Consider the following 22309-nt stretch of genomic DNA (forward strand, 5'->3'; position numbering starts at 1 on the left):
AGTACGCGAATATACTTAGAAACTTTTCACTCAGTCTGATATCAATTCTCTTCTCCTTTGTTTGCTCATTCCAAGATAATAGAGTTCCTGTGTGCTCCCTGAAAAGATGAGTTGAGAGTATGTGTACTGCCACTACCTGAGTTTTGACTACTCACAAAAGCAATGGCTTGTTTCTATCCTATATGAGTCTCTTGAGGGCAGTGACCATGTCTTATGCATCTTTACCACCCCTAAAATGCCTACATTAGTAGCACTTTAGTAAATGTCAATGTATGACAGTGGCTTGAAATGGATGTTTTCCTGTAGGGCTCCTGGGACAATTTTTCTCTACAGAAATTTGAGGACCAGAGGCCGAAGCACTAATTTATAAATCCAGTGATGTCATGGCTACCACCATATGGTAGATTGTGAATAATCCAGTTTATAGAAGCTCATAAATTTACTCACATTATCAGAGGTCTTGTCAGCCTGATGCAGTCTTATCCGAGGTGGCCTTTTCAGCTTCTCCAAGGCAAGGATGGAATCAGGAGAAGGAAAAAAAATTGATTCCATGTTGTCAAGATGCTGCCTGTGCTTTTTGTGTGGAACCGAGTGATTTGAGATTACGTTTGTAGTTGGCTGCTCCTTAAAGATTAGTTTTAGAGTTCTGCCTACGTTGCAGGAATTCTTTAGTGCTCTTTTCATGGAAATTTTTATACATACGTGAAAGTAGAGAGAATAGTATGAGTGAACCCCCATGTGCCCATCCCATAGATTAAACAATTTTTAACTCATGGCTAACCTTGCTTCATCCACATACTACAACTCATCCTCACTTTCTGCAGAGCATTTTAAAATAAATCTTACACAGCATGTTATTTCATCCACAAGTATTTCAGTTGTGTCTTTTTTAAACTTTAATTTTTATTGTATATTGGAGTATAGTTGATTTACAATATTGTGTTTCAAGTGTACAACTGATTCAGTTATACATACACATATTTCTTTCCTTTTTTTAAGTGTTTCTTTATTTGGCTTTGCCGGGTCTTTGTTGCAGCATGTGGAATCTTTTTAGTTGCCACACGCGGGATCTAGTTCCCTAACCAGGGATCGAACCTAAGCCCCCTGCATTGGGAGTGTGAAGTCTTAACCACTGGACCACCAGGGAAGTCCCTCTATTCTATTTTAGATTCTTTTCCCATATAGGTTATTATAGAATATTGAGTAGAGTTCCCTGTGCTATATAGTAGGTCCTTGTTGATTATCTATTTTATATACAGTAGGATGTATATGTTAATCCCAACCTCCTAATTTACCCTCCCCCCATGTTTCCCCTTTGGTAACCATAAGTTTGTTTTCAAAGTCTTTAAGTCTATTTCTGTTTTGTAAATAAGTTCATTTGTATCATTTTTCTTTTAGATTCCACATATAAGTGATATCATATGATATTTGTCTTTGTCTGACTTATTTCACTCAGTATGATAATCTCTAGGTCCATCCATGTTGCTGCAAATGGCATTATTTCATTCTTTTTTATGACTGAGTAATATTCCATTGTACATATGTACCACCTTCTTTATCCATTCCTCTGTCAATGGACATTTAGTTTGCTTCCATGTCTTAGCTATTGTAAATACCACTGCAATGAACATTGGGGTGCATGTATCTTTTCGAATTATGGTTTTCTTTGGATATACACCCAGGAGTGGGATTGCTGGATCATATGGTAGTTCTATTTTTAGCTTTTTAAGGAACTTCCATACTGTTCTCCATAGTGGTTGTACCAATTTACATTCCCACCAACAGTGTAGGGGGGGGTTCCATTTCTCCACACTCTCTCCAGCATTTACTGTTTGTAGCCTTTTTGATGATGACCATTCTGACTGGTATGAGGTGATATCTCACTGTAGTTTTGATTTGCATTTCTCTAATAATTAGTGATGTTGAGCATCTTTTCATGTGCCTTTTGGCCATCCGTATGTCTTCTTTGGAGAAATGTCTATTTAGGTTTTCTCCCCATTTTTTGCTTGGGTTGTTTGCTTTTTTGATATAGAGCTGCATGAGCTGTTAGTATATTTTGGAGATTAATCCCTTGTCTATCACTTTGTTTGCAAATATTTTCTTCCATTTTGTGGGTTGTCTTTTTGTTTTGTTTATGGTTTCCTTTGCCATATAAAACCTTTTAAGTTTAATTAGGTCTCATTTTTAAAATTTTTGTTTTCCTCTTCACTACTCTAGGAGGTAGATCCAAAATGATATTGCTGCAATTTGTGTCAAAGAGTGTTCTGCCTATGTTTTCTGCTAAGAGTTTTATAGTGTCCAGCCTCATATTTAGGTCTTTAATCCATTTTGAGTTTATTTTTGTGTATGGTGTTAGAGAATGTTCTAATTTCATTCTTTTACATGTAACTGTCCAGTTTTCCCAGCACCACTTATTGAAGAGACTGTCTTTTCTCCATTGTATATTTTTGCCTCTTCTGTCGTAGATTAATTGACCATAGGTGTGTGGGTTTATTTCTGGGCTTTCTATCCTGTTCCATTGATCTTTATTTCTGTTTCTGTGCCAGTGCCATACTTCTTTGATGACTGTAGCTTTGTAGTATAGCCTGAAGTCAGGGAGTCTGATTCCTCCATTCTGTTTTTCTTTCTCAGGATTGCTTTGGCTATTCAGGGTCTTTTATGTTTCCATACAAATTTTAAAATGTTTTGTTCTAGTTCTGTCAAAAATGCCATTGGTAATTTGATAGGGATTGCGTTGAATCTGTAGATTGCCTTGGGTAGTTTAGTCATTTTGACAATATTGATTCTTCCAATCCAAGACCATGGTATATCTTTGCATCTGTTTGTGGCATCTTCGATTTCTTTCATCATCTCACAGTTTTCGGAATACAGGCCTTTTGCCTCCTTAGTAGGTTTATGCCCAGGTATTTTATTCTTTTTCATACAATGGTAAATGGGACTGTTTCCTTAATTTCTCTTTCTTATCTCTCATTGTTAGTGTATACAAATGCAACAGATTTCTGTGTATTAATTTGTATCCTGCAACTTTACTAAATTAATTGATTAGCTCTAGTAGTTTTCTGTGGCATCTTTAGGATTTTCTATGTATAGTATCATGCCATCTGCAAACAGTGACATTTTTACTTCTTCTTTTCCAATTTGTATTCCTTTCATTTCTCTTTCTTCTCTGATTGCCATGGCTAGGACTTCCAAAACTATGTTGGATAAAAGTGGCAAGAGTGGATATCCTTGTTTTATTCCTGATCTTAGAGGAAATGCTTTCAGCTTTTCATCATTGAGAATGATGTCATCTGTGGATTTGTCATATATGGCCTTTATTATGTTGAGGTAGGTTCCCTCTTATGCCCACTTTCTGGAGAGCTTTTACCATAAATGGGTGTTGAATTTTGTCAAAAGCTTTTTCTGCATCTATTGAGATGATCATATGGTTTTTATTCTTCAGTTTGTTAACGTGGTGTATCACACTGATTGGTTTACAGATATTAAAGAGTCCTTGCATCCCTGGGATAAATCCCACTTGATCATGGTGTATGATCCTTTCAATGTATTGTTGGATTTGGTTTGCTAGTATTTTGTTGAGGAGTTGATTCTTTAAGAGAAAAGAACTTTAGAAAAATAACTGCAATACTATTATCAAAACTTAGAGTTAACAATAATTCCTTAATATCATTAAATATCCAATAAGTAGAATTCTTAAATGTTTACAATTTTGGAAATTATCAAGGAAAAGTGATTACAATTGAAATTTGTAATCTGTAATGAAGACCAGTGCTTGGTCTTTATTTGTCTGTAAAGTGACACATCGATAAAGTGCTTAGGCAAATTGTGAAATCATTTTGTAAAAAGCACATCTGCAAAATATCGGTAGTTTCCAGGAGCCTGTTATTTTCAGGGTCTCATGAAAATACGTGCAGTTTGTAGAGAAGCTCTAGCAACTGTGGCATCTGTTAGCAGGAGGAGTCTTTTTGGCTGGTGAGATGGTGAATTTAAGGATCTACGGCTGGGCTGAGGTTATGTGGAGAGTACTGAACTCATCCTCACCACGCCCAGGTTATGCACCCAAATTCCCAATTTTTGTGTTATTTTCGACAAAGTCTGTCCTCAGTGAAAACCATCCTGCTCTATCACTGGAAATACATTTTTTGCCTGTGATTGGGTATTGTTGAGAACTTGGCATTGAACCAGCCAGACAGCAGGACATGGGTGTGTATTATTACCCCATCTCTGTACATCCAAACATGTTTATCTAACAATGGAAAGACCTCCTGCAGACATTATGAGGACAAGATGTATAGATGTTAAATGAACTTCTCTGTAGAGCTCTCCAAACACATGTTGGCAGTTGTGACAGGGAGAGTTAATTTGTTAATACTTAAGAAATTCACTGCTTTGAAGACAAATAGCTCTATGCATAGTTACTGTTAAATATTAATAATAATTATTATTATATAGTCAGTAACTGGCTGATTACTCTTTTAACTGATTCATTCTATGAAACTGTGTTTTAAAGAACTGTGAGTTCTTTTTGGAAGGTTCCCAAAAAGCAGGACTGGACTTTTTAGCAAATTTGCTGTTATTTATTAATGTCTAAGTATAAGAAAGGCATCCTGATGTTTCTTGGAATCATCATTTGCAAGTTGTAAACAGCTTTCAGTGTACCATTTATAAAAGTACAGCTCCAATTCTCGTTACTATGGGATAAACAGTATTATTTCAAGAGCTCGTTCTTGGCTTTTCCAAAACGTCCTGTTTAAAATCGTAGGCAGAATTTGATCAGTGTGTATTAGTCAGTGCTGTGCTCAAGCAGAGGAGATGAAAAGCAGTACATGACCAGATCCTTATGCTTTTGATCCACCCTCAGAAAAGAGCCTGGCGAGTGCTGGGTTTTGTAATAAAAATCACTTCATCCAATGTTAATGTGGAAACAACTTGATTTGTTTGTGTGAATAAAGTTCTGGTGATCTCATTTAAACCCGGGAAATGTTATAGTCAGACTGTAATCCATCCTATCTGATACTTGCTGTGCCCAGGTGTGGCTGTGTCGTTCCTCTTCCTACAGAACAAGGGAATCCAATCACTCTAGTCTCTAGACTGTGCAGCTAAACTGTACAGGAGTCTTATAGAGACTTAACCTTTTCAAACACACAGTGACATCTCTGCTTGGACTCAAAACATATAACAAACATTTCACTTAGGAAATTTGACCTAGAGGGTAGAGTTCTTATTTTTTTCCTTTTTGCGCATGCAATAGGCTCATAGAATCTTTCTACAAATACCAAATATGAACCTAGTTTAAGCTGAATAAGTTCTTTGCAAATTAGCTCTAAGTTCTTAAACTTGGGAGCAGGGCCTGAAAAACGTATGGGTGTCCCCAAAATTCTGATGTGTGGGCATAATGAGGGGAGTTGTTAGGTGTGTGTAAGAATTGTAGACATGATTTGAAATGAATTTGGTTCATAACATAGACATGCTGTCCACATTTTGGGGTAAAAATTGACATGCCAATGAGATTTAACTAATTTAACATGGTGAGAACCTTGTTTAACTCAATTTGTTTAAGATCATAAACAAGTTAGACATTAAATAAATGTTTTGGTGGTGGCATTCCATGGGGTGAGCATTTGGAAAGCATTAGTCGTTTTGTGCTGGTTGTTATACTGCAGTGACTAAGGTGTATCAAGAAATTGAATCCCTTTAGTATTCCACCTACATACCTTTAGGATGTTTAAAGGAAACCATCATTAGTTGTTTACCTTTTTGCTTCTCTACAAAAATATCTCATAGTGGTGGAGGTTAACTAGGAACACTATCAGATATGACCTCCAATAAGAAAAATATTGAGAGACAAAGACAAAGAAAATTTAGAAAGAAGTATTTAGGGTGGAATGTCAACAGGTTCATCTGCTCCTCAGAAGCACCCAGTGTCATAGATCCCACCCACCAAGAGGTTTAAACAATTTCCTGAGGACAATTAGGAAAGAGATGAAATACAGAGTCATTACTATGAATGGCTGCTAGGACAGCATTATTGCTGTGGCAGAGACCATCAATACCACTTAGATATAAAGAGCCTACTTTTCACTTTAGATAATTTATATGTGAAAAGTATCATCAGTTATAGGACTGTAAATGTAAAGGAGCTGATGATAGCACTTGAAAATGTGAATCTGAGGCTCAACATGAAATATTTGCAGCCAAGTTGCTGGTTGGAAAATTACTCATCAATCAATTTTCTTTCTTTTTTTAAACACATATGGCGTCCTAAGTTAAACAGTTACAGGTTACAAATGATTTATGTAGGACTTAGCTGATTTTTAAAAATCTATTTCAGAATATATACAAAATCATCTCTTGATTTTCAAGTTCTTTCTTTTTACCATCTGCTGATGGGTACTTATATGAGCATTTTTATCAAACCAATGGTACAAATTTCAAACCACTGTTGCAACAATATCTCATTCATTAATTGATTACTGGACAAAATGTGGAATGCTAACTTATTCCACATGACCATTGGAGAATATAGACGTGAAAGATGGTTTCCATAGTCAGTATAAAGAAGGCAGAGGAAGAATTTAACAGAACATGATCTGTATCATGGGACAAACAGCGTGAGGTGTTAGCAGAAAGCAGGTTAAATTGGACATCCAAATCAGCTAGGAGTGAGGAGCTAGCCCAGAAGGTTTCCAAAAAGTGAAGTTATTTGATATAATCTCTGAATGAGTTGGAATTATTCTGATGATGAAGTGAATGGAGGAAAGGTATTTGTGGCAGAGGAAAAATATTTGCAGATCCATAGACGTGAGGGTGTGTGGCTAACTAAGGGATGTGCAAGCAGCACCTATCACTGGAATATATAATGCAGTGCTGGCTGGGAGGGTAGATAGGGGTCATATGCCACGCTAAGAACAAAAATATTTTCTGCTCATCTTTATTGCTACAAAATTGTCTTCTTTGGTTAAAACAAACAAAAACAAATGGGATAGATTTCAGATAGCATCCCAAACATAGTTCCAGAAACACTTTACTGCTGGATGTGAGGGAAAAAAAATTGAAAAAAGTATAGGATTTCAGATTGACTCTAGTAAAGTTGTATTAAAAACTTTATTAACAACTTGGCTGATGAATTTTGTTTGATTTGTTTGCCTAGACTTCCTTTTGACCAAAATAGCACTTGAGTTGTGTTGAGGCAGGACATATCTACCCCAATCCCTGGGGTGATCCCTGCTTTCTTAGCTGCACTCCACTTCTCTTTCCTACTCTCCCTCCCATATCTCACATTTTAAAGCCCCATATTTGCTGAAAATTCTGCTGGAAAGTGAGGCCAGACACAGAGGTGTTAAAAAGAGTCCAATGCCAGTACATCTGGGGATCCTTAGTAATGAACAAGGGCCAAGAAAAGGAGTAGCAGAAATACAGAGGAGCATACTCTTTACAGGGTCTGGAGGGACCAATGGGATGAAGTGACTTAAGCCCTGAGACATGATTTCATTTTTTTCATCTAGTAACAAATCATCTGACCTCTCTTACACTTTTGAGAGTGTCCTGGTCACCACAGCAAGCAGGTATACAGAGATGTGGGTCGTGTGGGGGACCGATGTCTTCTATGTGTTTTCTTTGAGATTATTAACACATTGAATATATCATCCTAAATGAACCACATTTCTGAGGCTGAGATTTGAATACCAAGGTCACACAAACCAACGTATCTGTCATCTGGCTCTTAATTTCCTTCCTTTCCAATCCTCTAGCAAAGCACTTAAATAGAATTTTTTGATAGAAGTAGATTATAAGCCAATGAGTGATGTCTTTCTCTATGCCATATTGTTCACTAGAAGTAAATTTTCTTTGTCCTTATGTGCTGACCGTCCCTTCCTCCTTCTACACAATAAGAATTTAAATTTGTTCATGGGGGCAGGAGGCTGAGAAGTAAGACCACATGTGTATCAAGATATTGACTATTTTTTGGAAGAATGTTTTATTTTAATAAACAACATATGGTCATATAATTGCTATTATCTGACACTAAAAATAAAAATACTCTCCAGGTTGGGACTTTTCAACCCAATCGTCTTGTGAATACCTGAAATAAATGAGTAGCCTTGGATATTGTAATTTCATCTGTCAGGAAGTCAGGCAATAATTCCCCTGGATGCTTTAAACCTATGATTATGTTAGAGACTCTGAGACTGATTCAAACTCTCTCAAACATTGTCCGGATCTTTGGAACCCAGAAATGACAACATAGGTGTACTCAGAGTGCTCTTTGCATGAAGAACTCCTATGTGAGATCTGCCTTATCAACTGAACATTCCAAATAAATAAAAATGAAACAAAGGCATGTAGCATAGGTCCCTACCTATTTTACAGGTTATATAAATATCAGCTTAAAATACCTAGGGAAGGAATCAAACTGGAAAATGGGAAAGAATAAGGATGGTAAAATAACTGATTATATGAGATAACTCCTATTCCTTTCTCTTGGTAACTAACAGACAAGCTTAGTAACTTACACAAACTTATCTCTTAGTAACTCATCCAAAGTTCAGGAGTTGGGGGCTTCCCTGGTGGCGCAGTGGTTGAGAGTCCGCCTGCCGATGCAGGGGACACGGGTTCGTGCCCCGGTCCGGGAAGATCCCACATGTCGTGGAGTGGCTGGGCCCGTGAGCCATGGCCACTGAGCCTGTGCATCCGGAGCCTGTGCTCCGCAGTGGGAGAGGCCACAGCAGTGAGAGGCCCACGTACCGAACAACAACAAAAAAAGGAGTCAAAGTTCAGGAGTTGAAGTGCTTCATCCTGTTGCACATATAACTTGCCTCTTGTCCCTCTATATCTCAGGAGTGTGTAATATAATGATTCTAGTCCATGACTCTTCATGGACTTACTGTTTATTTTCCTCCAAATGGCAAAGGCAGAAACAGATTGAGTTACTTAGGCAGAGTTCTGTGTTAGAGCTGTGAACCACCTCTTCGCCCTACTTTTTTTAATCAAAAGGTTTCTTAGGTTTCGATTCAATCTCTGTGGCTGTTGCTATTGCGTAAACCTCTTGCTCCAACCTTCTGGGTGATCTTTTGGGACCGTGCTTCATCTCAAATGTTTGCTTCTCCTCCCAGCACACCTAGAGGATAAAATGCTGCCTGCTTTCTTATTTATGATTGTAAATTTAAATGGTACATTTTATATTCTCAAGCAATATTTACACAGGACTTAAAGTAGTTCTTTCTTAAACAGAAATTGAGTTTTTTTTTTTCACTGCAAATGAATATTGAGGGCTATATTTTGCTGTGCTTTTTTCCATCTTCCCAACTATAAAAGAGCAATATTTTCAATTTTATCAGCTTCCATCAATTGTTTCCTCAAAAATCAGATTAGAATATGGTGAGAGGCCATTTGTCTATTAGTCTAGCCTAATTCTTAGAAGAAGTAAAAGAGAATTGAATGAGATTAGAGAAGCGTGAAGTTTGTACATTTTATACTAAATGAAATCAACCAAAACAATAAACATTAGCTCAATTAAATAACTGTTGGAACAATGGATTGTTTATGTGTGTGTGTGTGTATGTATGTATCATGTGAATGTTGCCTTGATGGTCTTATTCTGCTAATAAGATGACATTTGTGAAACAAAAGAGAATTTTTAATCATGAAACTTCAATCTGTATTCTTGATACACTTGCAAGAAGCCCTCTCTCCAGGAAACCCAATTTCTTCCAAGCCTTCCTAATATGAAAACCATGAGGCATAAAATTAGCAAGTAATAAGAAATTTCACTTTCAATTTCATAATATTAAAGTTGTCCCTCGGTGTCCACAGGGGATTGGTTCCAGGAACCCCCACTGTTGCCAAAATTCAAGGATGCTCAAGTCCCTTAGGTGAAATGGCCTAGTACAGTCGAGCCTCTGTGTCGGTGGGTTCCATGTCGGTGTGTTCCACCCGCGCACACACACACGACACACACATCTTCATGGAGTTCTCATTTCTAAACCCAAGATATTATAAGTGAAAACTTACTCCAACTCATGAAACATTTCAAATTCACAAGTGTTTACGTTTGGGCACAGAAATCTTTACCAACATTGACCTACTCTATAATCATAAAGAAGGTCTTCTAAACAGCAATAAGAAAGTATGTTAAGTTTTCATATCTACCTGTACATCAGTATTTGAATTTTCAATGTGCTTTTCATTGGAAAGGAAAATTTCATGCTATACAAAGGATAGAAAATAATAAAATCATACATCATCTGTTTATCATACTTCATACAGGGAGGAAGAGTACTTGTTTTGTAAAGACCAACAGGATACACGATGCAAAGAAAACTGCAAAACTGTGCATTGCCAACACAACACAGGTGTACACCACATGAGGATATGAAACAAGCCAGCACTAATGGGTGTGTTGACAGCTATGAGTCTACACTGTGTTTCTCCCAAAGTGCACTAGTGTGTTTGTTATGTGTTACTTTACTTTTTTATTTGTTTTAGAAATCCTCAAGCCCACCCCTAAACACAGTGGCTAAGTACTAGGAGTGAAGATGAACCTGCCTGGAAAACAGTTGTTGTCAGTGAGTCTCTTAGACTCATATTGATGTTAGGGAACCAATTTCCCCCTTACACCCATATCTATCTGGGAGGTACTACGGACGGAGTTCATATCTCATGTAGACCAGATAAATGTATAAGAGCATCTTTAATCTTTGCAACAATTCTATAAAGTAGTGTTTCCCTATCTTACCTTATCATATAATCACCAGGACAGTATTCATTAAAAAATATAGATTTCTGGACCACATCCAGTCCTACAGAATTAGTCTCTATGAGGAGTCTGTGAATAAGTAGTTTTTAAAGACACCTCATGAGATTTTTAAGATTAGGTAAGGGAAATGCTGCTGAAGGTAGTATTATACCCATTTTATCAAGGAGGAAATGGAGACTCAGCTAAGTAACTGTATAACAAATTAACTGTGAAGGTGTAATTCAAATTGCAATATAACTCCAAATTTCTACCGACCATGTTACCTTGCTGCAGGTCATGAGGTCAAACAAATTTGTAAGGCTACAATGAAAATTCTGTATTATAGACATTCAATTCTGGATTTAAAAGAAAATGTAAAATTGTGTAGTTTCTTCCTCTGTTTTGGTTAGGACAGTTATACTGAACCAATTGCAGAATTATAAAGGGCTTCATAATTATATGCGGAGTATAAAGGGCTCCAACCACTGCTGCCAAAGCATTCTAGAAATGCTTTTTGAATATGGGATAGAAGTGTTCTGTCCTCTATATTCCAAATGAGGGCGAAATGGTCAAAAACAAGCAAAAATAAAAAGCCATGTACTGTTTAGATTTCTCTAGGTGCTGAGACCATATGGGAAGGGTTCCTCTTCCCATTCACCCCTTGATCAACAGCAGTAATGGACATGTTACAGTTGAGAATATGGTCTATGTTCAAAGTAGAGAATTCCCTGGAATCTCTTTTCTGCTTAATGACATACAGAGAACAGGGTGAAGCAACTAAAGTTGGAGAGGACCCTGCCTTTATTTCACAGAATTATTGTTTCTTAGGATTTAAATGAGGCTTTCTGAATACATTGGGGAGGTCAATGAACCCCTGGCAGAAATCCATCATTCCTAATTTATAATCCAGGCAGTATTAGTAGAAATGCTCTCAATTTTGAACTTTTATATCAAAAATCAAATGTCTAACAAACTTAGCCTTGAAATGAATATGTATAAAAGGTATTCAAAGGTTTTCCACGGTGTGCACAGCATGAATTGTTTTAGGGAATCAATTTCCAGATCCTTAACTTCCGTGGTTCTTTTTCTTATAATTGTCTGGAATATGCCTGTGTTTACAATAAGTCTTTTGCTATTTTATGTGGGAAAAAAAGAAAAACCGTCACGCATTCCAAATCTTGATATATTGCTTTAGTCAGAGGTATAAAATCCACTTTTGGATGTAAAACTAAAATAGAATTTGGAATATTGGTTTTAACAAAGATATTCTTAATGGTTGATCAGGGCATCCTAAATGTACAAAGGCACTTTCTTTACTTCTCTTATCTTCTTCTTGGATTGACCCCTTGATCATTATGTAGTATCCTTCCTTGTCCCTTGTAACAGTCTTTATTTTAGTCTATTTTTTCTGATATGAGTATTGCTACTCCAGATTTCTTTTGATTCCCATTTGCATGGAATACCTTTTTCCATCCCCTCACTTTCAGTCTGTATGTGTCCCTAGATCTGAAATGGGTCTCTTGTAGACAGCATATATACAGGTCTTGTTTTTGTATCCATTCAGCCAGTCTACGTTTTTTGGTTGGAGCATTTAATCCATTTACATTTAAGGTAATTATCGATATGTATGTTCTTATTGCCATTTTTTAAATTGTTTTGGATTTGTTTTTGTAGGTCTTTTTTCTTCCCTTCCTCTTTTGTTCTCTTGTGATTCGATGACTATCTCTAGTGTTGTGTTTGGAGTGCTTGTTCTTTTTTGTGTGTGTATCTGTTGTAGTTTTTTGGTTTGAAGTTCCCATGAGGTTTTGATATAGCAGTCTCCCTATATATACAAGGTTGTTTTAAGTTGCTGGTCTCTTAATTTCAAATCCATTTCCCATTTCCTGCATTTGTGCTCTCCTCTTCTCATGGTTGCTGGTTTTGATATCATACTTGTATGTGGATGATTTCCTACTTTTACTGTATGTTTGCCTTTACTGGTGAGCTTTCCCATTTGTGATTTTCTTGTTTCTAGTTGTGGCCTCTTTTTTTTTTTTCCCCACCTAGAGAGGTTTCTTTAGCATTTGTTGTAAAGCTGGTTTGGTGGTGCTGAATTCTCTTCGCTTTTGCTTATCTGTAAAGCTTTTGATTTCTTCATTGAATCTGAAGGAGAGCCTTACTGGATAGAATATTCTTGGTTGTAGGTTTTTCCTTTTCATCACTTTAAATATCCTTCTCTTATTACTAATTTTTAAAAAGTGAATCTTGGTCCCAGTTGGAAAGTTCTGGATATAGAACATTCAAAATAGTTGTTATGACTTGTGCGTTTTAAAATTTAACTGAATGTCTTCTAAGACTAACTTGTTCAAGGAAGAATCTCATCTATTGGTAAATATGTTGTGATTTATTTTAGGATCAGGATTCATTTAGGATCAGGCTGCATCGATCAATATTTTACTGAATCATGAGAAATTACTGTGAACTTCACCTTATAAAATGTTTAATGTTATATATCATATTCATAAAACAAACTTAAACTTATGCCGAAACATTTTACATGTCAAATGCAATGATACATGTTTTTCAAAATTAGTTTGGGGTAATGCAGGCAAAACATTTGTAGATCACAGAACATAGTTGTTAGTGTCTGGATCGTAGCTGGTGTTCAATAAATAAAAGCTGAATAAATAATTATTGAATACTGAATGAATACCCAAGCAGCCACCCTAAGAACCTATGGCACAGATCCAGAACACCATGAAATATCTGAAAATTTCCTCTCAAATTAAAAATAGCTCAATTCTCCTGGCCTTAGGTTCAGGAATCCTCAAAGATGCATCTAGTAAACCCCTATCCCCTAGAGGTAACTGTGGACAAAGGAAAAGATCAAATTGCATAGCCTTTGGCATGAAGTGTACAACTGCACATGAGCCAGATTGAGTTATATTTCCCTGCACCTCCTGCAGTTGAAATGTTAGGGTTTGAGTTTGAAATGACCACCTTAAAGGATAGCGTATTTTGCATGCTCGCTGAAATACAGATCTATCATGTGGAATGTCATGACAAGGGAAATTAATCTTTAAGAACCTAGAGGACACCAGTGTGATCTGGTTTCCCAAACGTAATTGCCAACCCTTTGCCGTGCTCTGTTTAAGACCCCAGACATGTTCCAATCCCCAGCCCTTTGCTGCTACCTCCCTCTGTCCACTTGCCTCAAATGTTTTTCATTCCCACAGCTGGGTTGTCCCCCTACAGGCTTTCTTCTGCCTGCCCAGCTGATGACGTTTTTCTGCCTCCAGAAAACTTCCGAGATTGTTATAAACAGTGCTTACAGGGGACAAAGGATTGTCCCAATTAAAAACAACAACAACAAAACTAGGACAGTCTTGCAAGAATCCGAATGGGTGGGTAGCCGACATGAACACTGTATGTTGTTTCTCTCTTCTTCATTCCCCCCATCATTAAACAGGAACATGTCATTGTTTTGAAAGCTTGGGAGTTAAACTAAGGTTTTAGCTGTGGCCAAAGGTCTATTGAATAGTCAGTCAGTGCTGCGGAGATACCTGAAACACTTTTTCTCATTTCATAATCACTTCACTGTTGCACTGGGGTGTTCTAAGGGATGGGCAGTAATTGGAAAATAAGAATAAATTCAGCCCTAAATCTAAGTCTTGATTTAACAGGCCTTTTCTCCCTGCAGGTTTAAGAATAATTGAAAAAAAAAAGGCTCAATTAGTTTAAATAAGATGCAGTAACATTTTATTTTTTCGTTAGAATATTATTTAATTATCATTATTTGCATGATGGGATTTTGCTTATAACTCTGATTACACTGAGTTTAAGTGGACAGAAAACTGTTGTCACAAAAATGGAATGGAAGATGTTGTTTACAGTCTTGTGTTTTCCGCCAGTATTCTGTTTTTTCCAACAGCTGCAGTAGGACATGCTGTTGGTATTTGGAGGCTTCTAGAAAGAGAAGTGGCCAAGTTTATTTTCCTAATCTCTAAATTCAGCACATAGGTCACCACTCAAACACCTTTTCTATGTGTGCATTAATAGTCATTATTAAATGCTCTCAGTCACGACACCTTACAAGGAGGCCTAAAAGCCAGGGCAGGGCTCTGATCCCCAAGTGTTCTGCTGCTGAGCACATGTGATTTATCTGCAGAAGTTACTTAACCTCTCTTCACTTCATTGTTAAAACTGTAATAAATAAATGTTCTAGATTAGCAAAAATATCCTTTATACTAAAAAAGGAATGCTCCCTTCTGACAGACTTATTTTCAAGCTGTGTCCAATATGTTCACTCTTATTTTAGTCCGTGTCATGGTGGTAATGATAACTAGCACTGCTATTTATGGGAACAACTGTATTTTTAGCCTAGAAAGGGGGTTGGGAAAAACTTCTCTGTTTTGTTGGCCTGATCATGGACAGCTCTCATGTTTTCTTAATTTATGGCCCATCATCTGCTATTATTAGATATCACAAATGAATTTATCCCCTAAGTGTGACTAGAGCTAAGTCATGAATGATTCTGCATGAAGGCGAGTATTCCTGGATGCTCAGGCAACCAAATTTCTGATTCAGTTTTGGAACTTTTAGTACAGGAGGGGCATGTATAAAGTCTCTCCCTAATTCTTTCACTTGATTTGCAGTCTTCCACACAGACTGTCATTGTTCCTAAACTCAAGTAAATGAAGAACCATAAAAATTGGCTATTAATAATTTCCATAGCAGGTTAAGAAAATCAGTCTTATTCATTTATAAAATAAGTACCAGGGAAGCATATTATTATTTTTGTTAAATGGAAACTTGAGACTAAGGTACTCAAATGTAAAAATCATCATTAAATGGGACCTTTGGAGGCCAAAGTAAAGGGAAAGGATTTTTCCGTGGCAAAGCTTCTTAATGACACTTTTATTAATGAATATAATTCCCTTCAGTGGTCTGTTAATTGCCACAGGTCACTTCTTCAGGATTCTCCATAACTACTTTAACTATGTGCTTTTCTTTCTGTCTCTCTCTCCCAATCTCCCTCCCTCCCTCCCTCGCCTAATATGATACCATTTCCAGACATGTTAAAAGGGTTAATGTAGGAAAAACCCAATAGCAAGCTGCAGAACCTCATACTTGAGTTGAAAACTCTTTACTAAAAAATAATGCATTAGGCTAAAAACATGAGAATTGGTATTAATGGGTCAGAGTCATATTTCCTCCTGTTCTGTATTCTCTTGCTAATGGTTACACCAAGGGAAACTTTATGGCTGACTAGATCCATCCTGGGGGAACACTGATTTCAGATGTTTCTGAAATATCACTTGCTTTCCCTAAGCTTGTTTCAATCAATTTTTCTCATCCATTCTTGATGTTATTCATATATAAAGGCTGTTGTTTGGAGCCCGGAGTTCCATAAGCATACTAGAAGCTGTGTAATATAACCTTTCATTTCAATTATTAAATTTTTTTTTTTTTTGTCATAGCACTCCTCTTAATATTATGTTCTGGGATTCCATTCCAAGGACAAGTTCACATTAACAATAACCTTCAATTTAAAAAAAAAGTCCTGCATACTTTTCCTGCCTATATCATTTATATTCCAAGCCAATTAAAAGATCTATTGGAACATAATAAAACTACCTGATATTTTTTGTCTCTTCCCTCTAAAAATTGGTGAGAATTTTACTGTGATCCTATTCACAAAGTACTATTGTGCATATTACTTTTTGTAATAGCATCAAATATTTCCCATCTAAAGTATTTCCCATTTCAATATTTTCCATTTCCCACAACTGAGAATGGGAAGACTATGATGTGCCTTCCACAATTTTCTGCTTAAATGAGCTGCTACTTTTAGCAAACAACTTGCTTTCTACCATACAGGCTATTTTTTAGGAATGGAATCAAGTATTATTCTATATTCAGAATCCCTTGAAGAGTCATTGTTTGAGTTGAATTGCACATGATGTTTTAGGTGGCATATGTTTACTTCCATTGAAAGAACATGTCCTATTTTTGAGGAAGGAAAAGAAACTTGTGAGACATCAGATGTTTCTTGCAAAACAATTTGGTGAAATAAATGTAAATGAATCAGAAACATGTGAATTGTATTTCAGTTAAAATTAATGGGTTTAAATATGAAGGCAGTAAAGCACTCAGGGGGAAAGAGTGTAGCAAGTCGGGAAGTGACATCTGTTTTGTTTTCATCCGTCTTGGACTCTTGAAAATGGCCTAATACTCTGAATTCAACCTCATTCAGAGTCCCTCTTAAGTCTAACAATGGAGTTATAGAATGGGACAATAGTATTCAAATTAATTTTATAGCTTTATCTGGCTCCAGTTATAATGTGGGCGTCAAACATTGCCACTGTGCAATTTTTCAAAAGCACTTTCAGTTTGAAGTTAGAGGTTTTTCTATTCTCTTCTGAGGGTAAACAGAAAATTGTTATGATGCTAAAAGTGTATTTTTTTCATAGAACAACAGTGTAAAGTTTTCAGAGTCACATATCAACTTCGTATTTATTTCCTCTTTCTAAGATGAACAGATCTAAATGGAAAACACAGGGGGCAGAATGCATACACACGTACGCAGGAGAAGGGCACAGGGAGAAAAGGCGATGGAATAGAGTGAGAGAGAACGAGAGAGGAGGGAAGGAATAAGCAATGCATGCAGGGGTGAGGTCATCAAGCCTCATTTCAAAAGTAAAGCGCTCAAACCACACTACTTATTTTAGTGTCACAAAAATTTTATCCCATAGTTTTATAGTCATATCATTTATGCTTGCTTAAAAACAACTACATAGCTTTTTATTTTTTTTCAATTTTAAAAAAATGCATTACTCTGAAAAGCAGGGAAAAAAATGAACTACAAAAAAAAAAAAAAAAGGACTTACAAATAATTTTCCCTGTCAACATGCCTCAAAATTTGAGTACTGTAAGTTTGATGTGATATTTCAGTTTCTCAACTCTCAGTCTCTGAAAACAGGGACATTTTAAGTGTTCCAGTAACTTGCAAGAGACAAGGAGTATATAACTGGATTGTGTGTTTATATATATATATATTCTTTTGTTTTTGAGATAATATATGACACTGCTTAAGTAGCCTTCTGAACATACAACCTCGTAGAGAAATGTAGGAACAGAAGTCCTTTCTGTATAAGTTGAAGGTACAGTAAACCATAGGGCTGTTTTTGTGTGTTAAGAGCCTGCTGTTTTGTTTCCTGAGAACATGAGGTTGTATCAGTCATTGGAGTTCAGCGTCTCTCTGACCATTCAGAGCTCTGCTGCTGCTCACCACTGAGTTTGGAATGAAGATGCTGTTCCTTGATTTCTTTGTGCCAAAAGGTTCATCGCTTCAAACTCTTCTTAGAAGTGTCTCCCCTCTTTGCTCCTCTATCTGTTCCATAATTGGGCAGGAGATGTGTTTTAGCTGCTACCACAGCCCTTTGTTGCTTTTTAACCTTCTCCTCATCCTAGTTTAGTGGATAAAAAACAGAGTGGCTAGGCTGTTTCATTTACACCTTAAATCAGTGGCAATATAACATTTAGAACTGGTTTTGAGCTCCCAGAGTCACTCTTTAGGGCTCTACTAATCAACATAAAGTCTAAATCCTAACCCCTAATTTGTGTCAATGAAAATATATGAGTAGTGCCAACTTTATCTTCATCACCATCAACAGTAAATGTTTATAAAGTCCTCAATTAAGTAACTTACTATGTAATATCTCTGCTGAGCACATTATTACAATGGTATACTTCCTTTGAGGAGGGATACATTGTGATTTATTTTCCATCATGATTTGGTGCAGTAACTTTTTGTTACAAGATCTAATCTTTGCTTTTGGTGTTGTTGTTCCACTTCATGACAGGCCTACCCTTGCAGCAGTGATAAGGAATGTGAAGTTGGAAGATACTGCCACAGTCCCCACCAAGGATCTTCGGCCTGCATGGTGTGTCGAAGGAAAAAGAAGCGCTGCCATAGAGATGGCATGTGTTGTCCTGGCACCCGCTGCAATAATGGTAAAGGTCCTGCTCAGTGTTGACGGGCCTCTTTCCTTTCATGTAGGAGGCCTGGCTACCAAGTTAGGCTACCTTCTCCTTAGTCAGACTCCTGAAATGTAAGGAGCCTTTCAAAATTGGCAGGAATGGGATCAGGGTTTAGATATGTATAAGATTACCTGGATTCCCTCTCAAATCTTAGTTTTCCTGGGCTCTGACCATCTCCTATAATTTATAATCTATGCTGATCTAGGATTTGCCGTATTGAAATGTTGCGTATAAATAGCTAGATGTTCTATTCCACTAAACACGTAAGCAAATATGTGCAAAGGAACCAAAGAAAGGAACATGCTATGATTTAGCAATACACTTGTGAATCTGTTTTCCATTTCCATACTAGTTTCATACTTTTACTCTTATACTCAAGGTGTCCTCTTTTTTTTTTTTTTTTTTTTTTCGGTACGCCGGCCTCTCACTGCTATGGCCTCTCCCGCTGCGGAGCGCAGGCTCCAGACGCGCAGGCTCAGCGGCCATGGCTCACGGGCCCTGCCGCTCCGCGGCACGTGGGATCCTCCCAGACCAGGGCACGAACCCGTGTCCCCTGCATCGGCAGGTGGACTCCCAACCACTGCGCCACCAGGGAAGCCCCCAAGGTGTCTTCTTTTGAAGGCCTTACCCCGTGGCATGCACAAATGCTGACGGAGTGATTGGTTCCTCCAAAAGGAGACACAGGAGTCTATTCCCTGGCCTTCACCCAATCTCAATGAGCTTAGAAGCAGACAATTCAGCATTAACGATAAAATGAAGAACCACCAACACCACATGGTAAAACCATTAAATAATTGCAGAAGGTGATCAGAAACATACACTTATTCATACAAAACAACATAATCAGGCTCATAATCCTATACATATTCCTGACCTTTGGGCATAGTCCTATTGGAAGTACCCTGGACAAGAAGCGGTGAAGGGAAGACCTCATACCATTAGAGGTGTTTACAGTGTAGACAAGGATTATACTGTTGATTGAAAAAGGAACCTTGATCTTTTTCTGATCAGATGTCTGATTAGACAATTTTAAGGTATTAAGAGCTAATAATAATTTAATACTTTACTATGTCACTATTCTAAGCACTTCACATGTATTCACAGTAATTTAGTGAAATGAATTCTGTTTTCATCCTTATTTTTGCCCAAGGTCACTTGGTCTTGAGGGTGGCAAGATTCAAATCAAGAAATCCTGGCTCAGGACCATACTATTCAATTCTCAGTCTGGACAAATATATAAATAAATGAATAGATGAATGAATAGACAGATGATAGATAAATGGCTTCATACCTCACATCAGGAGAATACTTGGATAAGAATCACATTTTGGAGAATTGAATAAGTCTAACTAATTACCTGACCATCTCCAGGCATCTGTATCCCCGTCACTGAGAGCATCTTAACTGCTCACATCCCAGCTCTGGACGGCACTCGGCACAGAGATGGAAACCACGGTCACTACTCAAACCACGACTTGGGATGGCAGAATCTAGGAAGAACACACACTAAGATGTCACATATAAAAGGTAGGGATATCTGTAGCTCTATGTTTACTTTTTCTTGTTTTATAATGAAGTAAAAGAAAAATATCGATAATTAATTCCATTGGTTTTGTGTGCAATTTGAAAAAAAATATTGGGAAGTTACTTTAATAGCAAGATTTTAACTGAATTTCTTAATTCTTAATTTTGAGGATGCTAGAGGTTTCTTAGAGATCTTAAATTGTTAGAAAATACATATTGCAAGAATTTCAGTACCCTAATTAACCATGCCATTTTCTAAACAGCCTTTTTACAGGATGTTTAGAATAAATCTTTTATACAAGCATTTCTCTTCCATATTCAAGCATAAAGCATTCCAAAAAATAAATGGGAAAATGTTTGCTGCCATATGATTAAATCACTGAGATTTAGAGTCTTTTTCTCATCTTTGCAGACTCAAAAATTGTATTTCCCTTAACAACCAGATAATATACTGCGCATAAACCAATTTACCAAAAATAATTGAGATTACATATGCCCATAAAATGCCCTTCCTGGTGTCAAAATATTTAGGAAGCCTAATCACTAATAGTAAAATTTAAAAGTATGAAATTATTGAACCCAGTTACTAACAGTAAAATTTTGAAAAATAGAAATACCTATATTTTTTTTGTTTTGAAATACCTATATCTTTAAAGGAAGTTTTTGCAAGTGTATTCTGCGGAGCACTATTCTTTCAAGACGTTCTGTGAATGAAAGAGCCCTGTGTTCAAGAGTTTTGTAATAAGGTATCTCCCCCTTTCTGGAACTTTATAATTAACATTGACATACTGAAGTCCAGCAACGAGGAAAACTGGTTAACTTTTTTAAACATTGTATTTCCCTGGCTTACTTGACCACAAAACCATTTCCCCACATTTTCACCTTCTGCCGAGCTAGTATCCTAGAGAATATCTGACCTATTAGTCCAACCTGGACTACTAATGGTCAAATCAATAGGGCTAAAGAGACTGACTTCCTCTTCAATTATCCCTTGTCTACACTCCCTGAAGGCCTAAGTGCTTTATCCACATCTCCTATCTCTAGTCCACCAAATTCACATGCATTTGTTAGTACCTGAGTATCCTCCTTTATTCTGACAGATATCTATGTCACAGTACAGTTTCAAATTTATTGCTTTTATCTAGTTATATGTGGAATTTTCGGATGGCAGCCAATAATATATCTTATACAACTCAGCTAGTGAGTTGCATCCACATCACACAGTGGAACTGGTGACATCTGGGCTGACAGCTAACCTTTTAGAACAGGCTTGGCACATTATGGCCTGTGAGCCAAGTCTGTCCTGCCCCCATTTTTTTTTTTTTGCGGTACGTGGGCCTCTCACTGTTGTGGCCTCTCCCGCTGCGGAGCACAGACTCCGGACGCACAGGCTCAGCGGCCATGGCTCACGGGCCCAGCCGCTCCGCAGCATGTGGGATCTTCCCGGACCGGGACACGAACCCGTGTCCTCTGCATCGGCAGGCGGACTCTCAACCACCGCGCCACCAGGGAAGCCCCTGCCGCCATTTTTGTAAATAATGTTTTATTGTAACACAGACTTGCCCATTCACGTAGGCATATTTATCTATGGCGGTTTTTATGATACAACAGCAGGATGAGGAGCTGTGACACAGATCACATGGCCTAAAAAGTTTAAAGTATTTACAATCTGGCAGGTTACAAAGAATCTTGTTGACTAGTACTTTTTTATAAAGATTACGCATCAACGCAGCTGTGATGTGTGGGTGTTCTTTGCTAACTTGATTGTATTTCTGAATTAAATACCCAGATTTGTGCTCCTACGTCATGTTTATGATGGGTTCTTGGTTGACCCTGGGGCTAGCTGCCCTTGCTCTGCTCCACTCTGTATCTCAGCTTTTTATAGACTTCATTTCCTGGGCTCCCTGTCAGATGGCTTCCGACCACATGGGTTTGCCTGTGGTGAGACTGAGAGGTAGAGGAAGGGAAAAGCCAACAGATTCTCTCTGCCTCAGGTAGTGTTTCTGGCAGAGCTGTACCTCGTTGGGG

General features: G+C 37.4%; 1 protein-coding gene and 1 long non-coding RNA gene across 8 annotated transcripts in view; one reads left to right on the plus strand and one right to left on the minus strand.

Moving 5' to 3' along the window:
- DKK2 (dickkopf WNT signaling pathway inhibitor 2) overlaps positions 1-22309 on the plus strand; it is a 577744-nt gene that overhangs the window by 552365 nt on the left and 3070 nt on the right. For 5 of the 6 annotated variants that reach the window (XM_079919360.1, XM_079919363.1, XM_079919361.1 and 2 more), the window contains 2 exons: positions 18580-18730; positions 20129-20284. In XM_079919360.1, the coding sequence (XP_079775486.1) occupies positions 18658-18730; positions 20129-20284 (229 nt within the window). In that variant the 5' untranslated portion in view covers positions 18580-18657. Of the gene's footprint in view, positions 1-17803; positions 18731-20128; positions 20285-22309 lie in introns of those variants that run through there. The other variant, XM_079919365.1, reaches the window with a different exon arrangement.
- LOC307185304 overlaps positions 20123-22309 on the minus strand; it is a 269333-nt gene continuing 267146 nt past the window's right edge. For both annotated transcript variants that reach the window (XR_013827950.1, XR_013827951.1), the window contains one exon: positions 20123-20247. This is a non-coding gene — a long non-coding RNA (uncharacterized lncRNA). The remainder of the gene's footprint in view (positions 20248-22309) is intronic.

This window comes from Stenella coeruleoalba (assembly GCF_951394435.1).
Source record: "Stenella coeruleoalba genome assembly, chromosome: 4".
Classification (NCBI taxonomy): Eukaryota; Metazoa; Chordata; class Mammalia; order Artiodactyla; family Delphinidae; genus Stenella; species Stenella coeruleoalba.